The sequence below is a fragment of the Anguilla rostrata genome, chromosome 4 (genome assembly GCF_018555375.3).
Source record: "Anguilla rostrata isolate EN2019 chromosome 4, ASM1855537v3, whole genome shotgun sequence".
Classification (NCBI taxonomy): Eukaryota; Metazoa; Chordata; class Actinopteri; order Anguilliformes; family Anguillidae; genus Anguilla; species Anguilla rostrata.
Window position 1 is genome coordinate 36,072,444 of NC_057936.1, and position 26,325 is coordinate 36,098,768.

At 43.5% G+C, this 26,325-nt stretch overlaps 1 protein-coding gene across 7 annotated transcripts in view; it reads right to left on the reverse strand.

Annotated features, from left to right (window-relative positions):
* LOC135253306 (zinc finger protein 521-like) overlaps positions 1-26,325 on the reverse strand; it is a 167,289-nt gene that overhangs the window by 62,939 nt on the left and 78,025 nt on the right. Inside the window, exon 7 of one of the 7 annotated variants that reach the window (XM_064332426.1) lies at positions 11,915-11,981. The exons of the other annotated variants lie outside the window; for them this stretch is intronic. Within the exon in view, the coding sequence (XP_064188496.1) occupies positions 11,947-11,981 (35 nt within the window). The 3' untranslated portion in view covers positions 11,915-11,946. Of the gene's footprint in view, positions 1-11,914; positions 11,982-26,325 lie in introns of those variants that run through there. 7 annotated transcript variants of the gene reach the window in all.

Here is a 26,325-nt window from a genome sequence, read left to right on the forward strand (position 1 = left end):
GGTGAAAAAAAGAAAGGAGGGGGGGGGGGAAGGGGGGTGAAAAAAAGTGTCACATGTGAAATTGCATATGCAAAGGTGCTTTGGAGCTTCGCGTGTTCTGGGAGATTTTTCCCGCGTTTGACGTGACTTGTAACCTGTGCAGACTACGAGCGCTAAACGATTCACTGAAACTGAAAACTTTTATATTCAGGTAAGCAATTCACTTGCAAGGGGAATAGGGTTTTTTTTTTTTTTTTTTTGAAGTCTTGCACTTGTGTATGCCCACATCTCTGACAGAGCCCTACAGGCTCCTGTCTTCACCTTCAAATCATAAGACAGAGAAATCAAGCTCCCTCTGTGCTCTCAATTATACCAAAAAACAGCCAGCAGAAGCCTTCAGTAATTCAATCCCAGAGGAAGTTTCCTCATACTGTTTGCACTGCTGGAACTGCTGACAGCAGCGATGCTGAGCTCCCCCCGCTCAGCCTGTCAAAGTTCCCGGCGCAGCGTGACTGCCGCTGCTCCGTCCCACCGCCCCGTCTCCAGGGAGACCCCCGGGGCTCCATCGCCGCCGCCGCCTCCGCCTCGGCCCTCCCCGCTCGCGCAGCGCGCCGTCCGGCGCGGAGCCCAAGGAAAAAAGGTCGTCCGGTCCCGAGCCCAGCGGGGGGGGTGGTAGGAGGGGATGATCCTAAAGTCGGGCACCTGGCAAGTGCCCCCCACCACCACCACCCCACCCCAATCACTGCCCCACCCCCCCCCACCGCACCCTGGCCCTCAGTGTGGACGGACGTGGCCGCGTAATTCGATCGCCGTTACAGCTGCGCAAACAGGGCACGGAGGAATGCCTCGCCTGAAGCCGGAGGCCTCTCCGTGTGACAGCGCTTTCCTAAAACAGCGCGCAGCCGAAGGAGCCGCGCCGTTCTCCATATGGCTTAATGAGCTAATGCACTTCAACCAGCTTGTCCCAATAAAAGCCACTCACGACTGCGCACAGGGCTAAAAACGTGAGCGGGCTGCTAGGCTAAGGCTTAGCACCACTAAGCGTCCCTGACCTAACGTAAGCTGGCTGCATGCGGCTGCTGTCAACCAAAACAGCGTGAGCCCCCCAAAGCCAGCAGGGACTTTTTTAACAGAGAGCAAGGTTCATGTTCACATCATTTTAAAAATGTATGCAGTTCACAGACTTTTTTTGGGCAGAGAAAGAAAGTACTTGTACAGATATACAATAGAACACAGACAAAAACAGCAACAACAGCAGTAAATCAGCTGTTGGCTGAACACACATTTCCTGTTTTGTAAAAGGACTTATAGGCCTTGCAGTCTTGAGAAATATGTACCATGTGCCATAAAAAGTTTGCTTAATGGTGATCTGAGATGGGACCTTTAGAAAAACAAAATGACATAATCACACTGCATGTTTTCTGGTACTAGAAAAGCATAGCTGACAAAGATGTACAGAAATGTGCATTATTAAAACTCTAAGAGTACACAACTTGCTGTTAACATTTCCCAGTTCAGCAGCAGAACATTATTATTATTATTATTATTATTATTACATGAATTCACTTAGCAAACACATTTATTCAGGGCAAGCTACATCCTCTACTTTTAAAATACTGTATATTTATACAGCTGGAAATGTACAGATGTAATTCAAGCTGAAGAGCCTTTCTCAAGGGTATAGAAGACCACCACCTCAAACTGAAACCTGCGCCCTTCTGGTTCCAGTGTCTGGACCAATGAAAACCTTCTGATGAAATGAAAATGCTCTCTAGCTTACTTGATTCACCATTGGGTTACTGAATTTCATACATACACTTTCACTCATACTCATACACACACACACACACACACACACACATTGTATTCTAGTTTAAGAATGTACATAAATATTTTATTTGGATGTTATTATTGCATTCATTTTTGGGTCATTGACTATTGCTTTAAATTAATATATGATATATGGCATATATGTGTGGTGCTGCCCTGCATTGAGTGTAGCCTATTGATTCCTGATTGAAGAGGGGATGAGTAGGGGAAGGGGGGGAGGCGGTGTGGGAGCAGAGCATGGGGCTTTTCATTGTGAACAGCACCCAGCCTCCATGCCTTTAAACACCAAGCTCAGAGTGACCCCCTGGCCGAGGGCATTCAGGACCCATTTAGAGGGATTAAAAAAAACAACTTTCCCGGTTCTGTGGAGTCTGAGTAATTGGCTTTGGATCCTTGTGAGTGCATTAACTTTCTGCCCCTGATGCCCCTGGTAGTTAACCTCTTGGATTTCTCTATTCCCACAGTGAGGCGAGGGGGAGGCCACACCCTGCTGATCCGGCTCGACCCCGCCCCCAGGTCCCCCCTCCCACACCCCCGATCCGCCTCTGTCATAATGCCCGCTTTCGGCCATAAATCTTTACCACCTACAGCCTCTACGGCACCTTGCAACCCGTCGCATTAGACTACGGATTAAAGAGCTCGGGTTTTAGGTACAACACATAGGAGAGTACAGATTGTCTGAATTAAGCAGAAATAGAAACTGGACATACCCTGTGCCTGCTGCTGACTAGTTACATTACCCCAGTGAGTAAGTATTTCCATGTGTATGGTCCAATTCACACTTTGAATCAAGTATTTCATTCTGATTTTTCCCCATTTTAGGAATATTGTGTCACTAACTGAAATGACACATAACACAGCCAGTATATTTGTAAATTGAGCATGTGCTGATCGAATGTCGAGACCTTTGCTTGGCTCTTCTGAGGACAGTCTAGGATAGACGACCTCTTTCTGACAAGTGTTTACTTTTTAGATGGTGGATTCCATTCACCAAAGTCAGAAGCTTTAAAATAAGACACTTTAGTCTGGGCATGCTGAGCTTTGTTAATACAAAATAAACTGGAGTACAACAAAAGAGGAAGAATGATTGAAGGGGCAGAGAGAGAGAGAGAGAGAGAGAGAGAGAGAGAGAGAGAGAGAGCTGGAGAATGAAAGAAAGAAAGACGCTGCCAGTATTCAAATGTATTGAATTGCTTTTAAAAGCACTCAGAAATTATGCATGCTGATGAAAAGGTCACTCCTTATAAAAGTGGGTAAGCACAAGGTGAAAGTATAATGAAACATTATGCAGCATCTTTTTTTCTTCTTCTTTTTTTGGGCAGCGCGCACGAACCCCAAGGTTAAGCCAGTCCGAGCCAGTCCTACTCCAGATCCATTTCCTCTCTTCAAGCTTCTCATGTTAGCCCAGTGATTTAGTGCCTTGCATTAAGAGCAATTCACCTGCCTCCGGCGTCCCAGCGGCCCGGGCCCCCAGGGAAACGAGGTGGAGAATAAAAAGTTCCACATATGGTAAAGTCAAGCTGCTTGGAGCCCGCAGAGTGTCTGCTGTGGGGATAGCAGCTCCTAAAAGCCCCAGCTGGTACTTGGAAGGGCTTCCGCATTACTACACCTCAGTGCCTATTTGGTTCCCCTCGGAAACTGTTGGCCGCATACACGACCAGCCATTTTAGATTTCCTCTACCCTTTTCCTCCGGTTCTGTATCCAATTGAACATTTGGTCCTCTACTGCTGGATAATCAAATTCCTCCATCTGGCCCCATCCCACTGGAACACAAAAAAGTGCAGTCTGCACCCGGGTCCAAGTGCATGCTGGGAAGACAGGGGGACTGCCTACCTGACTAACATAGCCCAGTCAACTAGCTCTGACACGAAGCCGAACGCCGGGTTTCTGATGTCCCCGAAAGTGAGCGGCGAGCAACCTGGCACCCCCCCATCCCTTCCCCCACCCCCCACCCCCCCTTCCGCAGCCCCCCGCCCCCCCACAGCAGCACGCGAGAGGGCAGAGCAGGCAGCGGCAGTGATGGGCGTTTTGCTGGCACGGGCCAAAGCGCCAGTCTGTCTCAGCGATCGGCTGCCACGCGGAAGACCCGAGGAGTGACATCAAACGGCGATAAGGCAGGGCCGTCCCACCCAAGCCTTCCAAATGGCACCCCCCTCGCTCCCAGTTCTGCGTTAAAGAGATCACAAACCCCCGAAACAAACGATCTGTTCCTCCTGTTTTTATACGCGAGCTCTCGTCAGTCAGAATTTCCAAAAAGGCTCAGCCCTCGCCCTCAGATCAAATCTACCTTATAACATGGCACAAATCTTCAAATGATCTCACACTTTCCTCAGACAGGAGAGTAATATCGCCTTCCCAAAATATTTTGCGCGCAGCTGTCAAACAGTCAAACGGCTCCTAAACCCATCTGGGCTCAGCCAATTTTTCAATAATAAAATCAAATATTTTTTCATCCATATTTGACAAGTACACACACAAACGTGCACACTCACATGCACGCACACACACACACACGTGTTGTAGCCCAGTTATAATTAACTAAATTCACCGATCATACGGATTATAATGGTTTTTTCATGTGCACTGAAAAACTGGAAACATATCCTGACAAATAAAAAAGGGTTTAATTATAGTCAGCTATAGTCTTCTTTTTATCATAGGGCCTCACTGCAGACAAAACAGAATAGCAACTTCTACATAATTAACTTAATATTTTACAAAACTGGAAACACAGACATAATATAATTTGCTCAACATCACATTAATAAATGTACCCTTTGAAAATGGAGGCTAATTAATGGAACTATAAATATCTGAACATCAAACAAGCTACTACTGTAGAATGCCTTTTCCACTTTACCTTACTCTATTATTATTGTTTCAAATTACAAGGCATGCATCAATTGTATAAATCGCAATAACACTAATAATTTAATTACATCTATTATTTTTGGAGAGAGACATTTAAAAATGTAAGCAATTCATTAATTATGAAAACCATTTTTGAAAGGGTTTAGAACAAGCTCAGCATTAGCAATTGTGAGGTACAATAAATCAATGAAATTCAGAAAAATACCGGCGTGCAATAAGATACCAGAGCAAATAAATTAAATTGAATGCCTTGAGTGAAGAATAAATAACAAAAAAGGAGACAGAGGTTCCATCTGAAGATATACCAGCACAGAGTCACAAAAAGGACAAAACCAGAGTCCATATATGCACAGTGAAATAATTTAGTGTTTTTTTTTTTTTTTTTGGTTCTGCTGTCACCAATGATTAAGGCCCGTGGTGTGCGCTGAATTTTGAAAGGGTACAGCAGTCTGACAAACATATCAGTGGAAGACTGCCTTTCGGGTTTCTGGTGATCGTCATGGATACTAGACAGTTGGGACGAGCTATTGTCATACTTATTTGTGCATTTTATTTCAAAGTTCCCTTTTCAGGGTGATTCAGTGAGCTCCATGGGCTGGAAAAAAACAAGTGCTTCACTTCGGTGAACTGTAATCCTCCTCCACAAAACATCTGGCTTTGATTAAGACTTTCAGATGGTTTGGTATTTAATTTTCCACATAAAACTGCCCTGTTGCATTTGAGAGCAGTTCAATCTTGTGTTTCAGGGACAAAACCCAAAACAACACAAGTGACGATCTACTTCAGTAGTTAAAAAAAAAAAAAAAAAAATTACCGAGAGAAGGAATTGTCCTCACATACTTTCAGACCCCTGAAAATCACGGTCTCCATTTTCTCAAAAGATTACTAAAGTGCTGCATTGTGTTCCTGAAATTCAGCTGGAATGAGACAGGATACAGAGAAAGACAGAAAGAGGGGGAGGGGGATGGAGAGAGAGAAATCAATTTTTCACTCATAGCTCCACCATGGATCGAGGGGAACTTCCTTGAGGGAATTACAGCCCAGGAACCTTTGAGAGATCCTCTGGGCAGGACAATGTTAATGGGGAGAATGACATTGTATTTAAGGTCACTCTGAACGAGAATTTTGGGCAATGCGATAAAAAAATAAAATAAAATAAAAAAAACCAAAAACAAAACAATCCTTCCCTGGTCAATTTCACAAAGAAAATGGAAAGAAAACATTCACGCTGCTACTAAGAAGTAGCCGCTCACAACATACTGTGAATAAATTCACAGTATCTTACAGTGTCATACAAGTGTAAAACAACATATGAATATGAAGTTTATTTTACATAAGGCATATCTACTAAATGTGTTAAACTGCGATTAAAAAATAACAATCCGGGAAGTGGGTTTAAAGGGGACCACACTAATTAGCTATAAAGGAAAAACATAAGTAAGATAAAGTTCATACGAAATTGTAAACTAATTTACTGATACAGTAAATAGGCTTGAGCTCTCCAGAACTACAGATCTGATCGTTTGAAGGTGGAATATGCATTCCTGATGATTCCAAATATAAATAGATAGTTATTTTAGGTTCATGTTAATACTGAGCAATTCAGCAGGAGTTAGGGTGGGGGGGGGGGGGGGTGGGTGCAGGTATGGGGCAGGATTGTTGCCAGGTGGGTTTTTGGCCTCAAATACAAGTTTTCGCCTCAAAGGGGAAAATTCATGGATAAATGTGAATGCCGTTAATGTGTTATTGTTTCCCTTAAAAAGGTCTCATCTCTAAATATTGTCAATTATATGTCCATTGGTATGACCAGGACTGATGCCACTTGGCTAAATAATTAATCGTGGATGCTTTAAAGCAGCACTGCAGCACATTTTCTCTCAAGGATTAATGAACCTATGACCTAAACAACTATGAAAAAATCCCAGTGGCCACTGTAGAGTGACCCCTGGTGGCGGGAGGATCATTTTACATGCAGGAATAGAAAGAGTGAATAGAAAGAGATGCTGCTGAAACAGACAGGGTTACTGGGCCTTTAAGACGAGTAGAGGATCAGGTCTCAACAGTGACAGCATTGCAGTGCTTAATTCCCCCCTCTTCCTCTCATTCTCTCTCTCTCTCACTCTCTCTCTTTCTCTCTCCCTCTCTCTCCCTGCTTATGAGCTCGGAGGAACTCTCCAGGGCCTAAAGTTGCATCTTCTACTGCCTTGACCCCCTTATAGATTCTAATCTTTCACTCTCCATTTCCACTGGTGCCAAGCGAACCCATTAATTCTTAATGACTGTTGTTAATTCTTAAATAGGACTAATTTAGAATTTTTAATGATTCTTTAAATATCCAATTAAACCCTGTCAAAAAATGTTACAAAGCAGGCCCTGCATCTTGCAAGCACCATGCAAAGAACGGTCACTATATCCCAACAAGTTAATTGGAGAGATGAAAAGCAGACAAAATCAGCCTCTTAATCAAACCCCATCAAAGCCTGAAACCAGTAAGGCAATGCACTCAGAGAGATAAGGCAGAGGTTATTTACCAGGACGGAAATAATCTGCTATCTGCTAATAAGCAATGCAAGTGGATAGAGAGTAGGCCTCTCACAGCACAAAGTCATTATGGCTTTATTCCTTCTCCTCAGTGAAAGTTAAAAAATGTTTGCTTTTTAATTTCACTTTCACACTGGTACATGCCACTGTTAACTTTAAAAAAATTTTTTTACCTCCCTCTCAAAATAATGCCCATTTACAGAAATAAATAATGACAAGCTGACAGTCAAATTCCACACAAAATTTCATATGGTAAATATGAGGTACTGTATACAACATCTAAATAGAAACAGTCAAGTAACTTTGTGCTATCGCTCATATAAACTGGTTGCAACAGTCTTGAATCACAGCAGGATGAGTACAGTAATCTAGGATGGAGGATTCTGGGATGCGAACGGGCTGATGTTCCGAGACGCATTTGGCAAAAGGCTCGCAGCGCTGACTCTTTCTTAAACGATCCATTAAAAGTTTAGTGAAAAGAGGAGGAGTAAAAAAAGATGGAACAGGGGCCTACTCAGTCTAAGTGCTCTGATCATTTCATCGCTAAAAGCACAACTCACTGCAGTGCGTGCACTAACAGCCCACTGCAAAAACCGCAACAGAGTTTAACTATTCATAATATTGAGTGACCTGGACATAACCTGCGATGTTTATTTATTTATTTTTAATGGATCGAGGGCCATTTAATTTTCCTCTGTTCAAAACGTTAAATTCTGGGTACCAGCCTGGTAGGTTGCTCGGGAAAGAGAAAGCTTTCCATTGCTTAGAGGTGAAACAACAGTCAAAAAGCACAGCTCGGGAGCCAAGCAATTAGCACACTCCAGTATTCAGTTACTGCAGCAGCCCTTCACTCCGCAGATTTATTTTTCAATGGGGCTTACCATCTACAAAAAAGAAAAGCCATCACTCCATCATTTTCACAGGCGTGTTTTCATTGTTAGTGCCAGGTAACATGAAATGAATAGCTCCCACATAAAGGTGCAGCTGTTCACTTTAAGAGCAGGACAGTTTGGGGACGGCTCCGTCACCGAGCCATTTATGTGATGAATGTTGGCTTTATGCTCCTGAGTGGATGTGTCACACTGTCTTCCATAGGCCATCGATGACACTTCCCCTGCCCTGATGTGATATCCGCAAGTCGTACTGGAAGTGAAAACGCAATGAGGGACAACAGACGCTGGGACAGTACAGTTGGTCGCCGCCATTAGAAGACCATGAGGGAAGCGTGTGAGAGAGAGATAGAGAGAGAGAGAGAGAGAGAGAGAGAGAGAGAGAGAGGGAGAGAAAGAGAGGGAGAGATAGAGAAAGAGAGAGAGAGCGAGAAGGAGAGAAAGAGAGAGAGAGAGAGAGAGAGGGAGAGAGAGAGGAGAGAAAGAGAGAGAGAGATGGAGAGAGAGAGAGAGAGATGAGCTGGGGAATGGAAGGAGAGAAAAATGGTTGAACCAATTGAAGGACCTCCAGAAAGGCAGGAGGACAGAGGAGTTCTCAAAGAGAGTCAGGTGACTATGTCACAAGGAGTAAAAATTGTTGGGCTCTAATCATGTCCTCTGGAGTCCTTTGTCCTTATAGCATTAGACCTGAATTAACACAAAGTTTTATTAATGATGAACTAAAAATAAAATACTTAATAATATATGTATGTGCACTGTACTTCTCACAATGAAACACTAAGGCATCCCACGTACATGCCTGTTTTCAGAGGCTAAAGATTCCCAATGACTACTGTGCCCTGCAATAGTGGACATAAAAATCTATCAGGCGACATATTTTATACTCCTAAATGTATCTGTTTTGCTTTGAAATGAAAGTTACCACTCATCTCTCAAGAGAGTCATCAAGCCTGGGTAACATGTATCTGGGGAATAAATTATATTTTGGCACTATTTTTCAGATCAAGAAAAAAGATAGCTAGGATTTCATACAGGAAATTTAGCCACTTTCAGAATGAAATGAAGTAAAAAATATCGCCTTTTTTTAAACTACAAGAGAGGCTGAAATTCCTGTACCTGTAACATGTGTACTTAGTCAGAAATGTATATTTTTCTATCTAATAGTTTGTTTAATAGCGTATTGGTAATACAGCCCCCCCCTCCCCTGCTGGCTCCGGGTCTATGTGGGAGGAAAAGAAGTCTCGGGGCTCAGCCTCAGACTGGCGTCTGTTGGCTGGTGTTCGCTGCAGCCTAATCCACGGAGAACGGGCCTGGAAAACATTCTCCAAGGCAGCTAAACAAACGGGAGAAAAAATAAAATATAAAATCAAAAACGAGCTGAGAGCGAATAATTCCCGCAAGAACGTGTGCATAAACCTGTGAGAAATAGTCATTTTTTATTTATTTATTTGCTCCAAACTGTAGGTTGTTCAACGGCTTTCTTGCAAAAATGTCAGCAGTGAGTCGTGTGTAGACAATACTTTTATTTATGCGTCCATTTCTTTCTTTGACCAATTTATGCCATAGCACCGAGTACACCGTTTAAATATTTTTGCAAGAGAGGAGTTTTGGGGATAAGGTTCTGAGGCAAAGGCCAGTGTAAAATTTGTCAGGGGAGGCTGGCATCTAGCAAGATTTACTAGTGAACTGCTAAGCTGGGTTTTTGCCTAACACTGTGTGCAGCCATATACCATATTATGTACCTGTACCTGTCCTGTATTACGATGCAGACAGCGTATTTTATAGTGGCACGGGCAGCTATATACTGTATTATGGTATGAGGACCAGTGCACTGTATTACTGTGTGAGGAGCAATGTATTATACTGAGGTAATGGCAAAAGTGAAATCATATTTCTCTCCCGTGAAGTGACGTGCTAATGGCTGATTCGGGGACTCCTTTTGCCTTGTTGCCTCCACAGCTGCGTCATGCTCTAAACCACAGCCAAACCCTGGACAGCAAAACGGCTCGATTCTATTCAATGGTACGCTAGGTCTGTATTCCAGAACCACACACAGAGGGCTCAAAAAATTACAAAAAATAAAATAAATAAATAAATAAATAAAGACACGCCAACCCGCCAGCAGTGCCGCATCACTGTTTCTGCAGGCATGTATGCATATCGTACTGCATATTCATTTGGCTTTTGACCTTATCGTAATGGGAAGGGACAATGTTTTCTCATCCAAAAAAGAGTTTTAAACACTAGCTTAACAGATTTTTAGCACACATTTTGATGGTTTATGTAATTTCTATCATTGCTAACATTTCTTGAAAAAACCGTGGAAAAGAGTCCTGCTAGCTAATTTGGCTAACTGGCCGACCAAATACATTTTCAGCTAAAGGAGGAGGATGAGCTTACGTGATACAACACATTGTCTGGTTAGCAACTATGGATTTATAGTTAGAAATGACAATAAAAGGGTAAAGAAAACCAAAACTCCTACTGGGAGTGTGAAGAAAATCACCTTGTTCTTTATAGTACATAAAAAAAACAATATGAAAATATGATATAACAAATGGAAATATGTTCCCAAAATAGATTCTTCAGAACTCAAATCAGCACCTGTAAAGCTGGATGTTTGTTCATGCTAGCTAGCTTATTGCCCTCAAAGAGTGGAAAAGACACTGTCTGTAGCACTTAGATTCATGCTAGCAAGCTAACAATTTCTCAGACGTGCAACTTATGTTATTACATATGAAGGAGAGAGGCATTTTTCTGCATAGGTAATGTATGGACCATTATAGGTTTATCCAAAGCCTATTAGCCATTCGCAGAGAGAGGGTTTTTTCTCAGCCTGACAGCCAACTTAGCAATTGACAGCTTACCCTACATATCAAAGCATTCACATTCACATTCCAGGTAAGTTTACCCCCTGACAGCCTACACCAGCAGTTGCTAGCTTACCCCACTGTTTACAACAAATATGAACTGACATCTGTCTGTTCGTCCCTTTTATTGAGTGACACTCACATGCAGCCAGAGAAAGGCGAAACGGACAGACAGGACAAGCGAATAAATGCCTGTTATCTGCACACTTGTGCCGGTGAACCTGGATGTACTCGACTCAACTCAATACTAGTCCTTCTCTCTGAGCGACATGACACCATTTGCGGAGTGCGCAGGGCCTCTTATAATGCGGGATTCCTCTTTTTAATGATGACGATAGAAAAAAGCAACTGAAAAAAGCACCATCCAGGAGTTACCTGAGTAACAGGTCAAAAGATCAGGGGCTAGAGCCCCCCCTAAATGCTGCACGTGCCTGACATCAACATTTAAAATAAACCACCATTATGAATATGCCACAACTAGGCTCCCATAACCAAAGTTTCACACCTGTAGCCATCCACAGGTCTGCCACTGAGAGACTGAGTTCTGGAAATATTGGTAGATTATTAGAAACAAAAAAATATTGATTTTTCTGGCACCATTTAATTTTTTTTTTTTCACCCACCAAGGAAATATAAAGCAATAACTGCAAAGGGGTTGTCTGGCAGACGTGGCACAGCTGAACCCCCGTCTAGGTACATTACGACGATTGTCCAGTACATTGACAGAAACTCCTCTACGGTAAAAAAAAAAAAGCATAAAAGACAATAAAATAAATAAAAAAGGCCATTCACCCACAGTGCCACGGTTTTTTTTTTTTTTTAAAGAGAGGGAAACTGTCGCATGACACAAATCTAAAAATGATTAAGTGTCGTGTGATGAGCTCTGCAGTTGAGGAGAGGGAGAAGAGGCGCGGGGTGTTCCATTAAGTTCCGGCATGTTCTCTATGGCAGCGCACTCTTTCTTTTATGGCTCCATTTGTGTCAATGTCCTCGTGTCATCTGTAATAAACTGGCTGCAATTAGAAACACAATAAACCCCATAATGCAACACAAACAACGGGAAGCCTCCCAGAACCCCTCCTTGCTCCGAGCGCACATCTCCCCTCCCGAAGTCTATTCATCACCCGAGTTTGCAAGTCCGTCCACAAAAGAGCGCCTCTAATTAAGATGTATCTGTTGAACAAGTGTCTGTTTTTCAACCCTACTCTTTTAACATATCATGCGTGAGCTGAACAGTCTTCGGCGGGGCTCGTAATGAGAAAACTGCGATACGGAGGGTAGAGAAAGAGAATGAGAGAGAGAGAGAGAGAGAGAGAGAGAGAGTGAGAACGAGAGAGAGAGAGAGAGAGAGAGAGAGAGAGAGCGGAAAAAAAATATCTGTGAAATCTTTTATCTTCCCTGGAGACCTCCCTTGATGCCAAGCATTCATCATCTAGCCTCTAATATCAGTTATTTTGTGCCTCCTCTGCTTACAGCAGAATTAATTTTTGCTTTAATTACTCTCATCGCTGGAATGCTGATGAAGAAGAGGGACTCGGCATTTGGGGACTCGGGCCTCATTCCGCTGCTTTAATTTGAATGAATTCCACCCGGAGACTCCGGCAAACAACTGGCAGCAAAGCCCACAGAGGCGCATGGGGACACCAGACGAGAGCAGCCGCACAGCCCTCCAGCCTGCCCGGGTTTCTGTCAGGAGGAGGGGGCTGGAGGAAGAGGGGACGGGGGGGGCGGTGGGGGTGGGCGGGCACTGGAGATTTGGGACTGGAGCATTTTTGAGTGTGTGCGAGCGGGCGTGTTTGTGTGCGTGTGTGTTTGTGTGTGTGCGTGTGTGTGTGTGTGTGTGCGTGTGCGTGTGCATGTGTGTTTGTGTGTGTGCGTGTGTACGTGGGTCTGCATGTGTGTGAGGGTGTGAAGGAGGGATTAAATGTGTGTGTGTGAGGGTGTGAAGGAGGGGTTAAGTGTGTGTGTGTGTATGTGTGTGTGTGTGTGCGGATGTTTCTGTGTGCGTGTGTTTGTGTCTGTGCATGTGTGTGAGGGTGTGAAGGAGGGGTTAAGTGTGTGTGTGCGGATGTTTCTGTGTGCATGTGTTTGTGTCTGTGTGCATGTGTGTGAGGGTGTGAAGGAGGGGTTAAGTGTGTGTGTGTGTATGTGTGTGTGCGTGCGGATGTTTCTGTGTGCGTGTGTTTGTGTCTGTGCATGTGTGTGAGTGTGAAGGAGGGGTTAAATGTGTGTGTGTATGTGTGTGTGTGCGGATGTTTCTGTGTGTGTTTGCGTCTGTGTGCATGTGTGTGAGGGTGTGAAGGAGGGGTTAAGTGTGCGTGTGTGTGTGTGTGCATGTTTGAGGGAGGGATTAGGTGAGTGTTTATGTGTGCATGTTTGCGTCTTTGCCTTTGTATGTACGTGAGTGTACATCATGTGTGAGGCTATGCATTGATTCGCATGTGTATGTCCGTGTACGTGTTTGTGCACATGGAGGATGCCCATCAGCAGAACGCTCAGTACACTGTTACGCAATATAAGGAGTACTATTTCCACACACCCACACATGTACGTATGCGTGAAAATCCACGCACACACCTGCTCTCTCTTTCTTGTCACTTGGCTCGTGCAGGAAGCATCGCTTCCTCTCAGGATCATTCACACCAAATGAATGAAATAAAAGGAAAATGGGTGGAGAAGCAAACAGAAAAAGCACAGGGAAATGTGAGAGGCTCTGCCTTACATACAAATACGTGTTAACCAGAGTATTAAATACATTATACGCAAATTGTTCGCGCTGCTAAATATGCAAGTAGATATTATTGACGCTTATTGTGGTTCACACATTTAGAGAAGCATGCTGCTTTAGCATATGCTGCACCATAGCGCAGGTCTGAACACGCGCACGCACATTATTGCAGGGAAAACATTGGAGTTTTGATTTAAAAACTCTGCCACACTGAGCCATTTTATTAAATTTAACCATGCTACCCTCTTCCAAGTCGTAATGAAGCAGCAATTACCTGCTGAACAGGCAGCAGTGCCAGAGAGCCTGCAGGAAGGTTCCAGGCTCTCTCTTCCCTCTGTGCTGGTCTGAAACAGCTGCCTTCATACGCCCTCTACGAGCCGGTTTCTCCCGCACACGCTTACCTAACGTACGTAAGGTGTTGGGTACCCGCGTGTACCACGGCCCCGTTCTACTGTTTACTGTGTTTAGCAGCAGCTCACCAACAAATTAATGATCAAAAGATTAAATTAAAATGAATGTAAAACATGTGCACACACATGCACGTGTGGAAATGCACGCGAACGCGCACATACACATGCACATGTACACACACACACATGCGCATGCGCACACACACACACGCACATGCGCACACGCACACACGCACATGCGCACACGCACACACGCACATGCGCACACGCACACACACACGCACACACACACGCGCACACACACACGCACACACACACACATGCACACACACACGCACACACACATGCGCACACAAACACACACATGCACACACAAACACACACGGGCACATGCACACAGACATACACATGCACACACGCACACACACGTGTGCACACACACACACACAGGCTCACGCACACACACATGCACACACAAACACACACATGCACACGCACATGCACTCGCACACACACACACATTATAATGTCCTCCACAGCATGTCCAATTTCCCTGCACTTTGGCTCCTTTGTTCCTTGTTTATTCTGGGAGGAACGCTGACAGCAGACCCGGTGCCCAGAATGTTAGCGGACCTGTGGCATCTGACAAGTGAAACCCCACATTTCGGCAAAGTCGACCGTGAGCGACGAGGCGCTCGCTGCCAGTGCCCCGTGCAAGGGGAAACCGCGCAGGGCTTCAGAGAATCTGTGCTCTTTCAAACCCCAACAGCTGTTCCCAGTAATCACCAGCAGCCACGTGACCCGGAGACTGACAAGGAAGAAAGAGTCAATAATAGACTCAAAGCCATTCTGCCACATGTGACAATCGTGCGGCCAAAAAAAGAGATGTGGTTAAACAAACGGGCTCATCACTGAATTAAACTGTTTCAAATGCTATTCTAATTTGAATGGAAGTGGGCAATAATGTACAAATTGCATGTTTTAGGGTGACATTAAATAAACATATCATACTCATAAATACAATTATAAAAAATACACATCATTAAGGATTCCAGGCATAAAACCCCAATAAGCAGAAAGTAGCATTCAAAAATGTATTTTATGACTGTAATAATTTGGAAAGTTTAATAGTTTCATTTCGCAGTAGAAAAAAAGGCAACAGCTGTAGCAGTGTTTGAACCCTGCCTCTACAGCCTGCACCAAATTTGCATATAACTTATTTTGAATAACTTTCGTATTAATGTATCTCCTGGCTCATATGCCCACTTAAAATTAAATTAGCATGTTAGCTTGTGAGGCTAACAGCATGACATCTCCAGCGGTGAATTTCCCATGCCCACCACATGAAGGCAATGCCATGATGCCATGAGTTGCCCATATTTTTTGTGATTATACAACTAGGCACACATACCCTGCCGGTTGTCAGTCAACTGTTTACCAATTTTCTTGTTTCTTTGACGCGGTATTACGTGATCAACAGGCAGCCATGTTGGTAAATTTCTTTACTCATAATTTGGCAATCTTTTGACGTAGACCCCAGAATTCTGAGCTAAGTACACATCATATGTTACGGTGAAAGCTTTAGACAAAAGTTAAAGAATAGTTTGAGGTATGCTCCCTCAAAAAGTTGAGACCTCTATGATTTGCGGGTGACTATGCGTTTAATTTTTAGACTTGTTATAGCGCCACCACATGGGCAATATATGACACACTAATATACTGAAATTCATTCCTACTTGCCTATAATTGGCAAGTCAGGTGGGCTTTAGGAGAATCAGTAGATTGATCAAATAAATTATCCATGGAATAAATTAAACATGGAATATATATTTTCACCCAACTGCACTGACACAATGAGCCAGGCAGTGCGTTTTCCAGATGGAACCAAAATTGTAAAATTATTCCCTGATCTCAGTTTGAAAATATCCTGGAAAACAGTGGAACAGAGCGCTCTATTTTATGTGCTTAAATGTAAGATTCCATAAAAATGCATGTTTGATGTATGATTAATGGAAGCAACCAGGGTAAAACTGTGATTATAATATGAACTGAGAGTAACTGCAATGGCATTTTTACTCAAATTTAAAATCTGAGACTCCTAACAGTAAAGTCATGTTTAAATATGTGACAACAAAGACATGCCTTTCAAAACTGAAATAATAGTATTGTAGGGAGAAATACTGTACCAACATTTTAACACCTCTCCTGTATTTCCACTGGTAAACAAAATCAACACATCCCCTGTATTTTTACAGATACAAATCTTCACCCATATTTTCACCTGCGCTCAGTGTCAAAATCAAAATGGCTGTTTCTGAAACTGTAAACAGTGTCATGATACGTCTTCACCTGTATCTACACCTGCAACAGAGTATGAACGTATTATTTACATCAACACCTGCAAAAAAACACCTTGTTATTTCCTTAAACTACCCTTATCCTTTTGTCTACCATTAGTTTAGCAGAAAGACTGAGTAAAGCCTTCATGAGAACGCCTTTCACCAAAACGTGAACTGCAAATGCAGCGCTAAGCAACTTGACGTCCAAGAGAAAGGATTTTACTTCTGCGCCATCTCAAAAGCATGGTAAAGCAACACAGTGCCTACAGCGTGCTGTACAACAAGCCATGTTACATGGTGAAATTAATTCACAGTGCAGAATACATAAAATCCACGGATGGCTTTAAAAACACACACACACACGCACACACACACACACACACACTCACACACACACACACACACACACTCACACAGACACACACACACACACACACACACACACGCACACAGAGCATAAAATTCAAAGTGGGCAGACGCTCATCGTGCAATTTTTCAGGTGGATAAGTAGACGAGAGGCTGCTGCAGCAGGTGAATTCAAAATGAAACAGGAACTCATCTGAATGGGTGGTCACGTCCAGCCCAAGATGCGGGAGACATTGGCTCAGGCGTTCTGCCAGTTACTGGGGGCCACGTCCACTGGAAGGGTTATTCGGGGTCCTTGCTTAAGGAACCTTGAAATGAGACTGTTTTCTCTCCTACCAGAACCCTTGTATCCAGGGGAGCCTTTACACCAGACCTAGCTGTAATCATCCGCAATCCCATTATGGTACAATGCGGTTGCCAGCTCAAGACTCACGCAGTACATCAAAAATGACAACAAAAGCCGGTTTTGAGCATATTGGTTGGATCAATATTCATTGCATATTTATGCGTAAGAGGAGGACAGAGAGATTAATGTACAAAAAAGCGAAGAATATTGAAAATGAGAATTATTCCACGAATTCCGCCTCGCACTCCTCTTTCTTGTTTAGAGAAGAATAAAACAGAACGGAAAAGACTGCTTCGCCAAACCCCCCCTTCCCCACACGCAGCTCAGTTAAATCAGCTGCTGTACCGCGCCGCTATTCACGTTTCGTCAGTCGGTTCTTGATGTGCGGCCTGATAAAAATCGAACGGAAGACGGCGGCCGTTCTTGCGAGTAACTCGCTAACGAGGCGCGCGAAGGGACGAGGGGTGCGATCATTTCACGCAGCCCGGCAACTCCAGAGGTCTCCGCACAAAGCCTCGTCTGATCAGCAAGGTCTGGTCAGTAATCCAGCAGTTCCATATATTCCTATCATACACAGGCAATACAACCGCATGCGATACCTTTCATACATCACAGAATAATACGCAACTCTTCAGGCCCGGAGACGCACAGCATCTCATCCTAACGCATTACATCACAAATAAAAAAGACAGTGTATTAGTTGGGTGCCAGGACTTCTTTCCTTCTTTATCTCCTCATTAATAATTGATGAATGGAATTTACTCCTTTTTTATTTGCTTTAATTAGAGAGCTTTGTCAACACTGAAAAACACTTCAAAACGGGAACGTGCTGCGAGGGCTTCCCGGTTAAAACTACTGCGAAATTCTCCTCATTTGTAAGCGCTGCGCTCAAACAAAAGCTTCCTAATTTCCCCACGATTCCACATCCCTCACGGAGTCGGCGGCCCTGATTGTGGAACAGCATGTGCTCACGCTCGTTGTGAGATCAGACTTTTTTCAGGAAAACTCAGATTTCCAGCGTTTCTTATAAATAGAAAACTGCTATGTGAATACATGTTTGTGCAATACCACATTCAAATAAATGTTAATGTCGATTTTAATTAACAGTATGACGTGTATTTCAGTAGTGGGAACAGTGAATGCAAATATGAATGCAAGCACATGCACGCATCCCTTTGCCACACACACACACACACACACAAATATGAATGCATGTAACCTTGTTCCACACACATTCATATTTGTGCGTGTGTGGAACAAGGTTACACGCACACATGCACACATACACACACACACAATATGAATGCATGTAACCTTGTTCCACACACACACACACACACATGCACACACACACACACACACAATATGAATGCATGTAACCTTGTTCCACACACACACACACACACACACACACATGCACGCATACACACAGAGAAATGAAGGTATGCACCCACAGGCATGCATGTACCCCTGTCCCACACAGACACACACACACACCCACACACACACAGACATGCATGTACACACACACACATGCACACACACACACTAACAAGCACACACACACACCCACACACACACAAACATGCACGTGCACACAAACACGCACACGCACATGCACACACACTAACATGCACACAAACACACACACACACACACGCACACACACACACACACACACACACACAGAGCGCGGGCCCCTCTCCCTGCAGCAGGCAGGCAGGCAGGCAGGCAGGCAGCAGTCAGTCTGAAGCCCCCCCCGCGCTCCGGCCCTCTCTCGGCCAGCGCGGGCTCCAGGACAGCGGGGCCCAGCTGCCGCGTCCTCAGCGCAGCGGCCGGCTCGGACAGACGGCCGCCATTTGGAAGGCGCCTGATGCGGGGGCGGAGGGGCGGCGCGGCGCGGCGGCGGGATCGCGGGCGACTCGGAGCAGCCCAGCGAGGTCCCGGGGCAGGCAGGAGGCCGCCCCTGCAAGCGGCCCGTTCTGGCACTGCCCTCTCCCCACTGACGGAGCACAGCTCCGGCCATAATGAGCTTTTGGGTTACAAATGCTGAACACGTTAATATTTCCTGATGATAATTATTATGGTATAAGCGCCTTCCCCAAAGTGGGCACGCGGGTGTGTGTGTGTGTGTGTGTGTGTGTGTGTGCGCGAGCGCGTGCATGTGTGTGTGTGTGTGTGTGTATGTGTGTGTGTGCACGAGTGTCTGTGTGTGTATGTGTGTGTGCGTGCGCGTGCGTGTGTGTGTGTGTGTGTGGGGTGTGTGTGTGTGCGCGTGTGTGTTGGGGGCAAAGGGAAGCATCATCGTTAAAGCTAGATAAAACTGAAAATTACATTTGGCGGTAATGGGAACCCACGCAACAAATCGCCGTCGGTAATGACAAGTAACAAGGACGCTAGTAATGATAATGATAACCATTTCACCATGCACGTTCTGCTCATTCCAGGAATGAATTACCAAAAAATCTAATAAGACCGCAATAGGGAATTTAATATTATGTTTAAATAAAATCCAAGAGATATGCCTCATCGCAAACATTGTGGGGGTTTTTTTTCCCCCCGTCATTTTATTCGTCGCTTCGCTATTTTTGTCGCGGCTCTCGCGTACTTACAGCGTCCTCTCCCCGTTAGGAGCTCCTTCGCATTGCTTCCGATAAAATGTTGCCTCATTTAATAGCACTAACTGTCACAGCTCGGATGGCACAGCCCATTATTTCCTCCTTCTTGTGTGATCCTCAGTGCATTATTCAAGCTAATGATCAGCATTGCCCTCTGCTCCAAATTGAAAGGGGACTACATTAAAAGTCTCTTACTAAGTTTGGCTTATTTTAATTAGTAATTATGAACATTAAAAATTCATCAATAAAAGAGTAGCTTCAGGTTTAAATTTCAAAGCATAAATGAACTGCATGCAAAAGGCAGAGAGGCTGGCACTGGATGCTCCACTTTGTGCTTCTTCAAAGAAAAATGAAATAATAAACAAAATAGACATATTATTTTGTTGGACTTTCTCTAAACTCCATTTCACATACACTATCTATTCTTTTCAGCTGTCTAGCATAAATATTATATTAAATACATTATATCTCATTAAATTACACAGTTCAATATTGAATTATATGTTGCAAATAAAATAAAATAAAAAGGCCTTTTTATGTAGCATAATCTGTTGTAAAAATTACTCTTCCTTATATCAAACAGTTTCACACGTAATCATAAACCAGAGATATATATTTTTTAAACCTGTGATGTAATCACACGATTTAAAACGCAACATGCATGTCTGCTAGAATTGGATAACAAAGAATTTGAATGGGGTTTTAGTTCTTAAGTTTTAACCTGAAGCAATGATAAAGAATGACACCGACACATTTCTAAAGACATTACAGCCAGCCGCTGATTTACATCAAAGAGCATAAAATTTTAGAGAGGTGAAAAAAAAACCCAGTACTGATCAAATAACTATGTTGCATGGTTTAAACAGTGTACAAAGAGGAAGGTAGACCATTAGTATACAAGACACAGATGATATCTTCCGTGCACACGCATGCACAGAATGTTGCATTTGCAAAATCAAGCTGAACAAGCCATGTTACTTGGTGAAATTAATTCACAGTGCAGAATACATAAAATCCACGGATGGATTTTTTTTTTTAAACACACACATGCACACTACCATGCAGATGCACACACACGCATACACACACTCTCACAAACACACACACACACACACACACACACAGACGAACAACAGGTACATTGGGACAAGTGACCCACAGATCGGAATTTAGACGGTGTTTTGCACAGATCGCTGTCTTCACACATTTGCTAAGTGTGAATGACCAGTGGCAGATCTTCCATTGTATAGTACCTACAGCGATTTGTCTGTGCACAGCATAGCAGACATCTACAATAGCATCGTTCTGCCATAGAACCTTTCATAGCTCAGATCAATATTCAAATCAATCCAGTGCTCATTCTGTCTACACACACATTTAACTTTGAAATTAATACATAATGTTTTAATAATAATACTACACTACTACTACTACTACTATTACTACAACTACTACTACTACTACTACTACTAATAATAATAATAATATAGTTTGTATTTTAAAGCTCCATTTTACACCGTAACATTGTAATGTTAAATCACAATTACTTCATATTAGCTGTCCAGACTGTTTAGCCTTTATACCAAAAGAAAGAGCAAAGTAACAACTGCACTGAAACTATACGCTGTCCGACCTGTGTATTGCAACAAGAACAACCAACAACAAGAACGAGAACAATAATAATAATAATAATAATAATAATAATAATAGCAGGGGTTTTCATCGGAGTGTTTCTGTTTCGATACGAGTGATATTCCATTGGAGCTGGATGGGGAGGTGCTGGACAAGTTCCTGCAGCACCTGTAACCTATTAGTGCTCTGGAACATTCCACAAAGTTCCATAACTCAAGCTAGAGCGCATCATAAAGGTTCTATAGAGATGCCTATCGAAAAAAACAGCTGATTCAAATAGAGTTAGACAAGAAGAAAATCAGGATCATAGAAAAGTATGGAGTTTCTATCCATATTTGGTTTCCTGAACAAAAAAATAAAGTACAAATTTAAAAATAGCGATAACAAAAGCAACTCTCACCCAGCATTAAAGAGGACTTTAATTATACTTATACAATTAATGATGATAATTTCATACAAAGCACAATGCTTGTTTTCATTGGTAAATAAGATCTCTCTGTCGCTCTCTCACTCTCTCTCTCTCTCTCTCTCTCACACACACACACACACACACACACACGCACACACACACCACTCCCTCACTGGGTAATATGTCCTTCACAGTGTCATCACATGTGCAGTAATTGGCTTGGGAGCAGGAGGGTTGCCGACCTGTGGGAACTCTTCAAGGCCTCATTTCAGCCGCCACTCTGCCAGACACCCTCTCTGGACAGCAATGGCCCACATACACACACACACACACGCAAGCACAAACACGCCCACACACACACACACACACACACACACGCACACACACACACACACACACACACACACACACACGCACACACGCACACACACACACACCACTCATGATATAGTAACCATCCTGCAGCTGTTTCAGTGATATCGCTCCTATTCGTTTAAGAGGAACAAACAATCCCCGCAGTTCAACTTCTTACTGACCCGTCTAAAGCCCCTAATGAAGCAGACCTGGCAGTTGCACGAATGAAAACCAAGTTTGGGAGGCCTGCACTATATGCACCTTTTTAGCATGGACTCTTGCTTGTAATACACATCCCATAAGCTGGTGCCATGAGTAATGGCCAGAGACCAAAAAAACGAAAAAAGGTGACCACAAAAAAACAGTAAATGTGGTGTATTTCCCTTTCATGGAAACAAAAAAATATAAACTTATTTTTATTTAAAAAAAATAAATAAATACATTAAAAAAATTACAACAGTTGTAAAACTGTATACAAGTCTGAGCGCACACAATATGCTCAATAATCTCAGTGCAACACAATCTCTCTGATGTAGCCCCACGAGACTAATTTCAATCAGAATCTATGCAAACCACACAGCTCTCTCAATACCACTCTGCTCATTCACCTTCCTCGCAATACATCATAGCACTCATAGTAAGTTATGGATTTTAGACACATTTAAAAACACATTTAAAAAGTGCAATGTGACTTATGATCATGATGAAAACCACACCAGAAAACATCCTGGTGATCTATACAAGTGAGTTCATATTTAACACAAATTTGTTGGAATGCTTAGCAGTAGCTAATGCAGCAGTAATCGCATGTGAACTACCTGCAATATCACTGGCAAAATTATAACAGACTTGGCTGCTCACTTTCAGGTGGGAGTGAAAATTGATGATATGCTTGTCATTCTTTTGTGAACATTTCAAACAACATCTAAAATGCATCAGTAGTGGTGCCCATGCTTTTCAATTTTTTGCAATCATATCTGGCCTACTGATACAGTCCTCTGTACACACCTAATCTGTATACACCAAAATTTCCACCAACTAAGCAATGGTAATTCAATTGAATACTGCAATTTGGTTTGGCCTGTTACAGCCACATTGCTTCAAATACAAGTCCACAGATGATGTGTAACAAAACTGATATGTCTACCATTGGTGATTAATGAGATGAGTTACAAACTAATAAACCACTTTCATAACTGCAGGACATTCAATATGGCTGACCCATCGATTTGGAAACTGGATAAAGAACACTATGACGAGGGGCCTACTTGCAAATGTTTCAGACATGTGTGACCTACAAGTGACTTTTTAATGAATTTGAAATAATTGGATTTTAAATGGACTCCTACTGTACAGCGCCACCAAGTGTCTGGGGGGAACGAAAGTTTGGCACTGGGCCCCACCTGCCTGCCAAACAGCTTGGGAGGCGGCAAAATAGGAGAAAATAAGAGGAAAAATAAAACCGATAAAAACAGTGTGATGTGTTAGCACTGCAGGTTTTTTATTTCACTAATAATAATAATAATAATAATAATAATAATAATAATAGTTCCCATCCAGAAAGGGGGAAAATTACAGTTGTATGTAATACAAGTATAAATGTAGTGCAGCAAAGTCAAATGCTACTGAACAGATTATTTATTTATTTATTTATTTATTTATTTATTTAATTTTACTTGACGGTTGTCCCGGTGAAGCTCCGTGCGCTGAGGGAGAGAAAGGGGGGGGGGGGTTAGAGCGGATCTCCCCGGCCTGACTACACCGCTCTATTTGTTCGGCGGCGATGGCAGGCCCGGGGGCTGACAGATGGTCCTGCCTCTTCGCCACGCCGCTACACAAAGCAACTTGTTTTATTTTGCCGTTGACCTTGCCACGGCCGGCGAGGCGGCCCGCTGGCCCGGTGCCTGCCACACAGGAGGATAATGAAGTCTAGCGCGCCTCCAAACTACGATTACGCCTCGGATGCCGGCCCCCTTCTTTTTTTTTTTTTTTTCTTTTTTTTTTGAAGGCGCGCTTGGTGCCCCCCGTTTGGTGTTTTTTTTTTCTTTTTTTTTTTTTCCCCCGGCGAGCGTTTTGACGAAGACGGCGAGTCGTTAAACCGCGGGTCAGAAGGGGCGGACGCGCGGAGCGCCGCGAAGCCAGATCGCGCGCTGGTGCCCGCGCCGATGAACCGACCCGCCCGTCTCTCTCATGTCTGAACCGGCTCCCTCACTCTCATTACCCTTCACAAGGTAACGTTAAAAAAAACAAAAAAAAAAAACATTATCTATACTGTACGCATCTGCCACAGAGCTGTTTCTGAAATTGGGTCTGTGGTTCGTATTGAAGAGGGTGACAAACACAAAAAGAAACCAGTGAAGAGAACACTGATCTTACTACAAAAGATTTACGCTACACAGTCTGTGTTGAGTGAAGGCACGCAAGCCTTTTTTGTTGAGCGCCGTTTGTTTTATATGTAAATGATATGTAAATAGGGCTTAAAGGGAAGAGACCAGGCTGCTGTTAGGAATGAGGGCTGTTATATTATCTATGTAATTTATAACTAAGTGTTGCTTCAATAGTGACTCAGAATAATCAGACTGCCAGGAATACCTTTCAGCACAGAGCACGCCCATTGTGCTTCTGATCTATGATTGGCAACCCCCATGAAATTAGGAACGAATAGCATTAGCACACTGCAGAACAATGCAATCAAAGGACTTTCCCAAAACGTCAGACAGTTACTCGTTGCCTAAAGGAGACATCCACGCTAACAGGGCTGCCACTCGACGGTCCAGCTTAAGTAAACATAAAATTATGCTAGCATCATTTTACATTATTTATGAAATCAATTATTTAATTGACTCCATTGTCACAAGTTCAAAATCACAGCTATTTGATTAGCCATCCATGACCAGGACTGCATTAGGGTCTAGAGACAAACTAGCCAGGTCACATTCCTGGATAACTTCTGGTTTAGTTCTTTTCAATGATATGTCAGGAGCCAACACGTCAGCAGTTGCAAGCTCTGCTTAACTCAGTGCTAGCTCTCCAGTAGTACTGCATGGCCTGGTAGGCTGCTAAATACTGTATACAGACAGGTGAGCTCCTTGGAGTAGTGCTCTTCATTCAGCTAAACTTCTTCTCGTGAGGAACAGCACTGACTTGAGAGGAACAATCATGTATAAACATAAATAAGAAAATATAAAAACAGAGAGTGGCACTGACAGCATGTATCAGAATTGGACAGTTGTGGCTTGCGTTTGATATTTTATTTAATATGTGCTCAATGTCAAACGCCAAAAAAATAAAATAAAATAAAATAAATTAGCATTGTAAAGGGATTTTTCTTTATAGTCTTCCTTATTTCCAAAGTTCCTTGACTATGATCTCCTTTACAAAAAAAAAAGAATGCGGAGAGTCATCCGCATTTCAGGATCACAGCTCCTGCACGCCGCTGGTGCGCGGTTACACTGACCCCAGACACGGCGCCACAGTTAGCCGCCGCCGCCGCGCGCCACGACCGGCCGGCTCACCGGCTATTTGGTGCCGCGGTCAGGCGGGCGGCGGAGTCCGGGCCCTGACCTTTTAAAAGTCAGAGCGGCGTGTTTGCCCGGCGTCCCCTGTGTTCAAGTGCTTAGCAACCTGCCGAGAGACGGGCGGATGGGCCCCGCGCGCTCTGCTGACTCAGATCAGGACAGAACGCGGGCCGGGGGTCACCCCAATCGGGGGCCCGATTTACTAAGCCCTTCAGCATGCGCAAAACCTTTTAGCACACGGGAAACCGACAACATGACCAATGACTGGTCATGGTATTTGTTTTGCACCAATCATCGGTCGTGTTATTAGTTTTGCTTGCGCTAAAAGGTTTTGCATGAGTTAAAGGTCTTTTTAAATCAGGCCTCAGGTGCTTTAACGGCAAGGACAGACACACGCCACTGCATAGCATTATTGTCACATGACACAAAGGCATTTTTTGTGAGTCTTAAAAGCATGGATTTTCTGCTGCCAACGCACGGACACGCAAAACAAGCGCGCGCAAATGCCGCTCTGGGCTTTTGACAGGGCGGTGAGATTACATGGGCCACGTTCCCTAAATAGAAAATAAAATCTAGCTCACAGATACATCTACTCCTGCCAGCAATGTAATGTGATGCAGGAA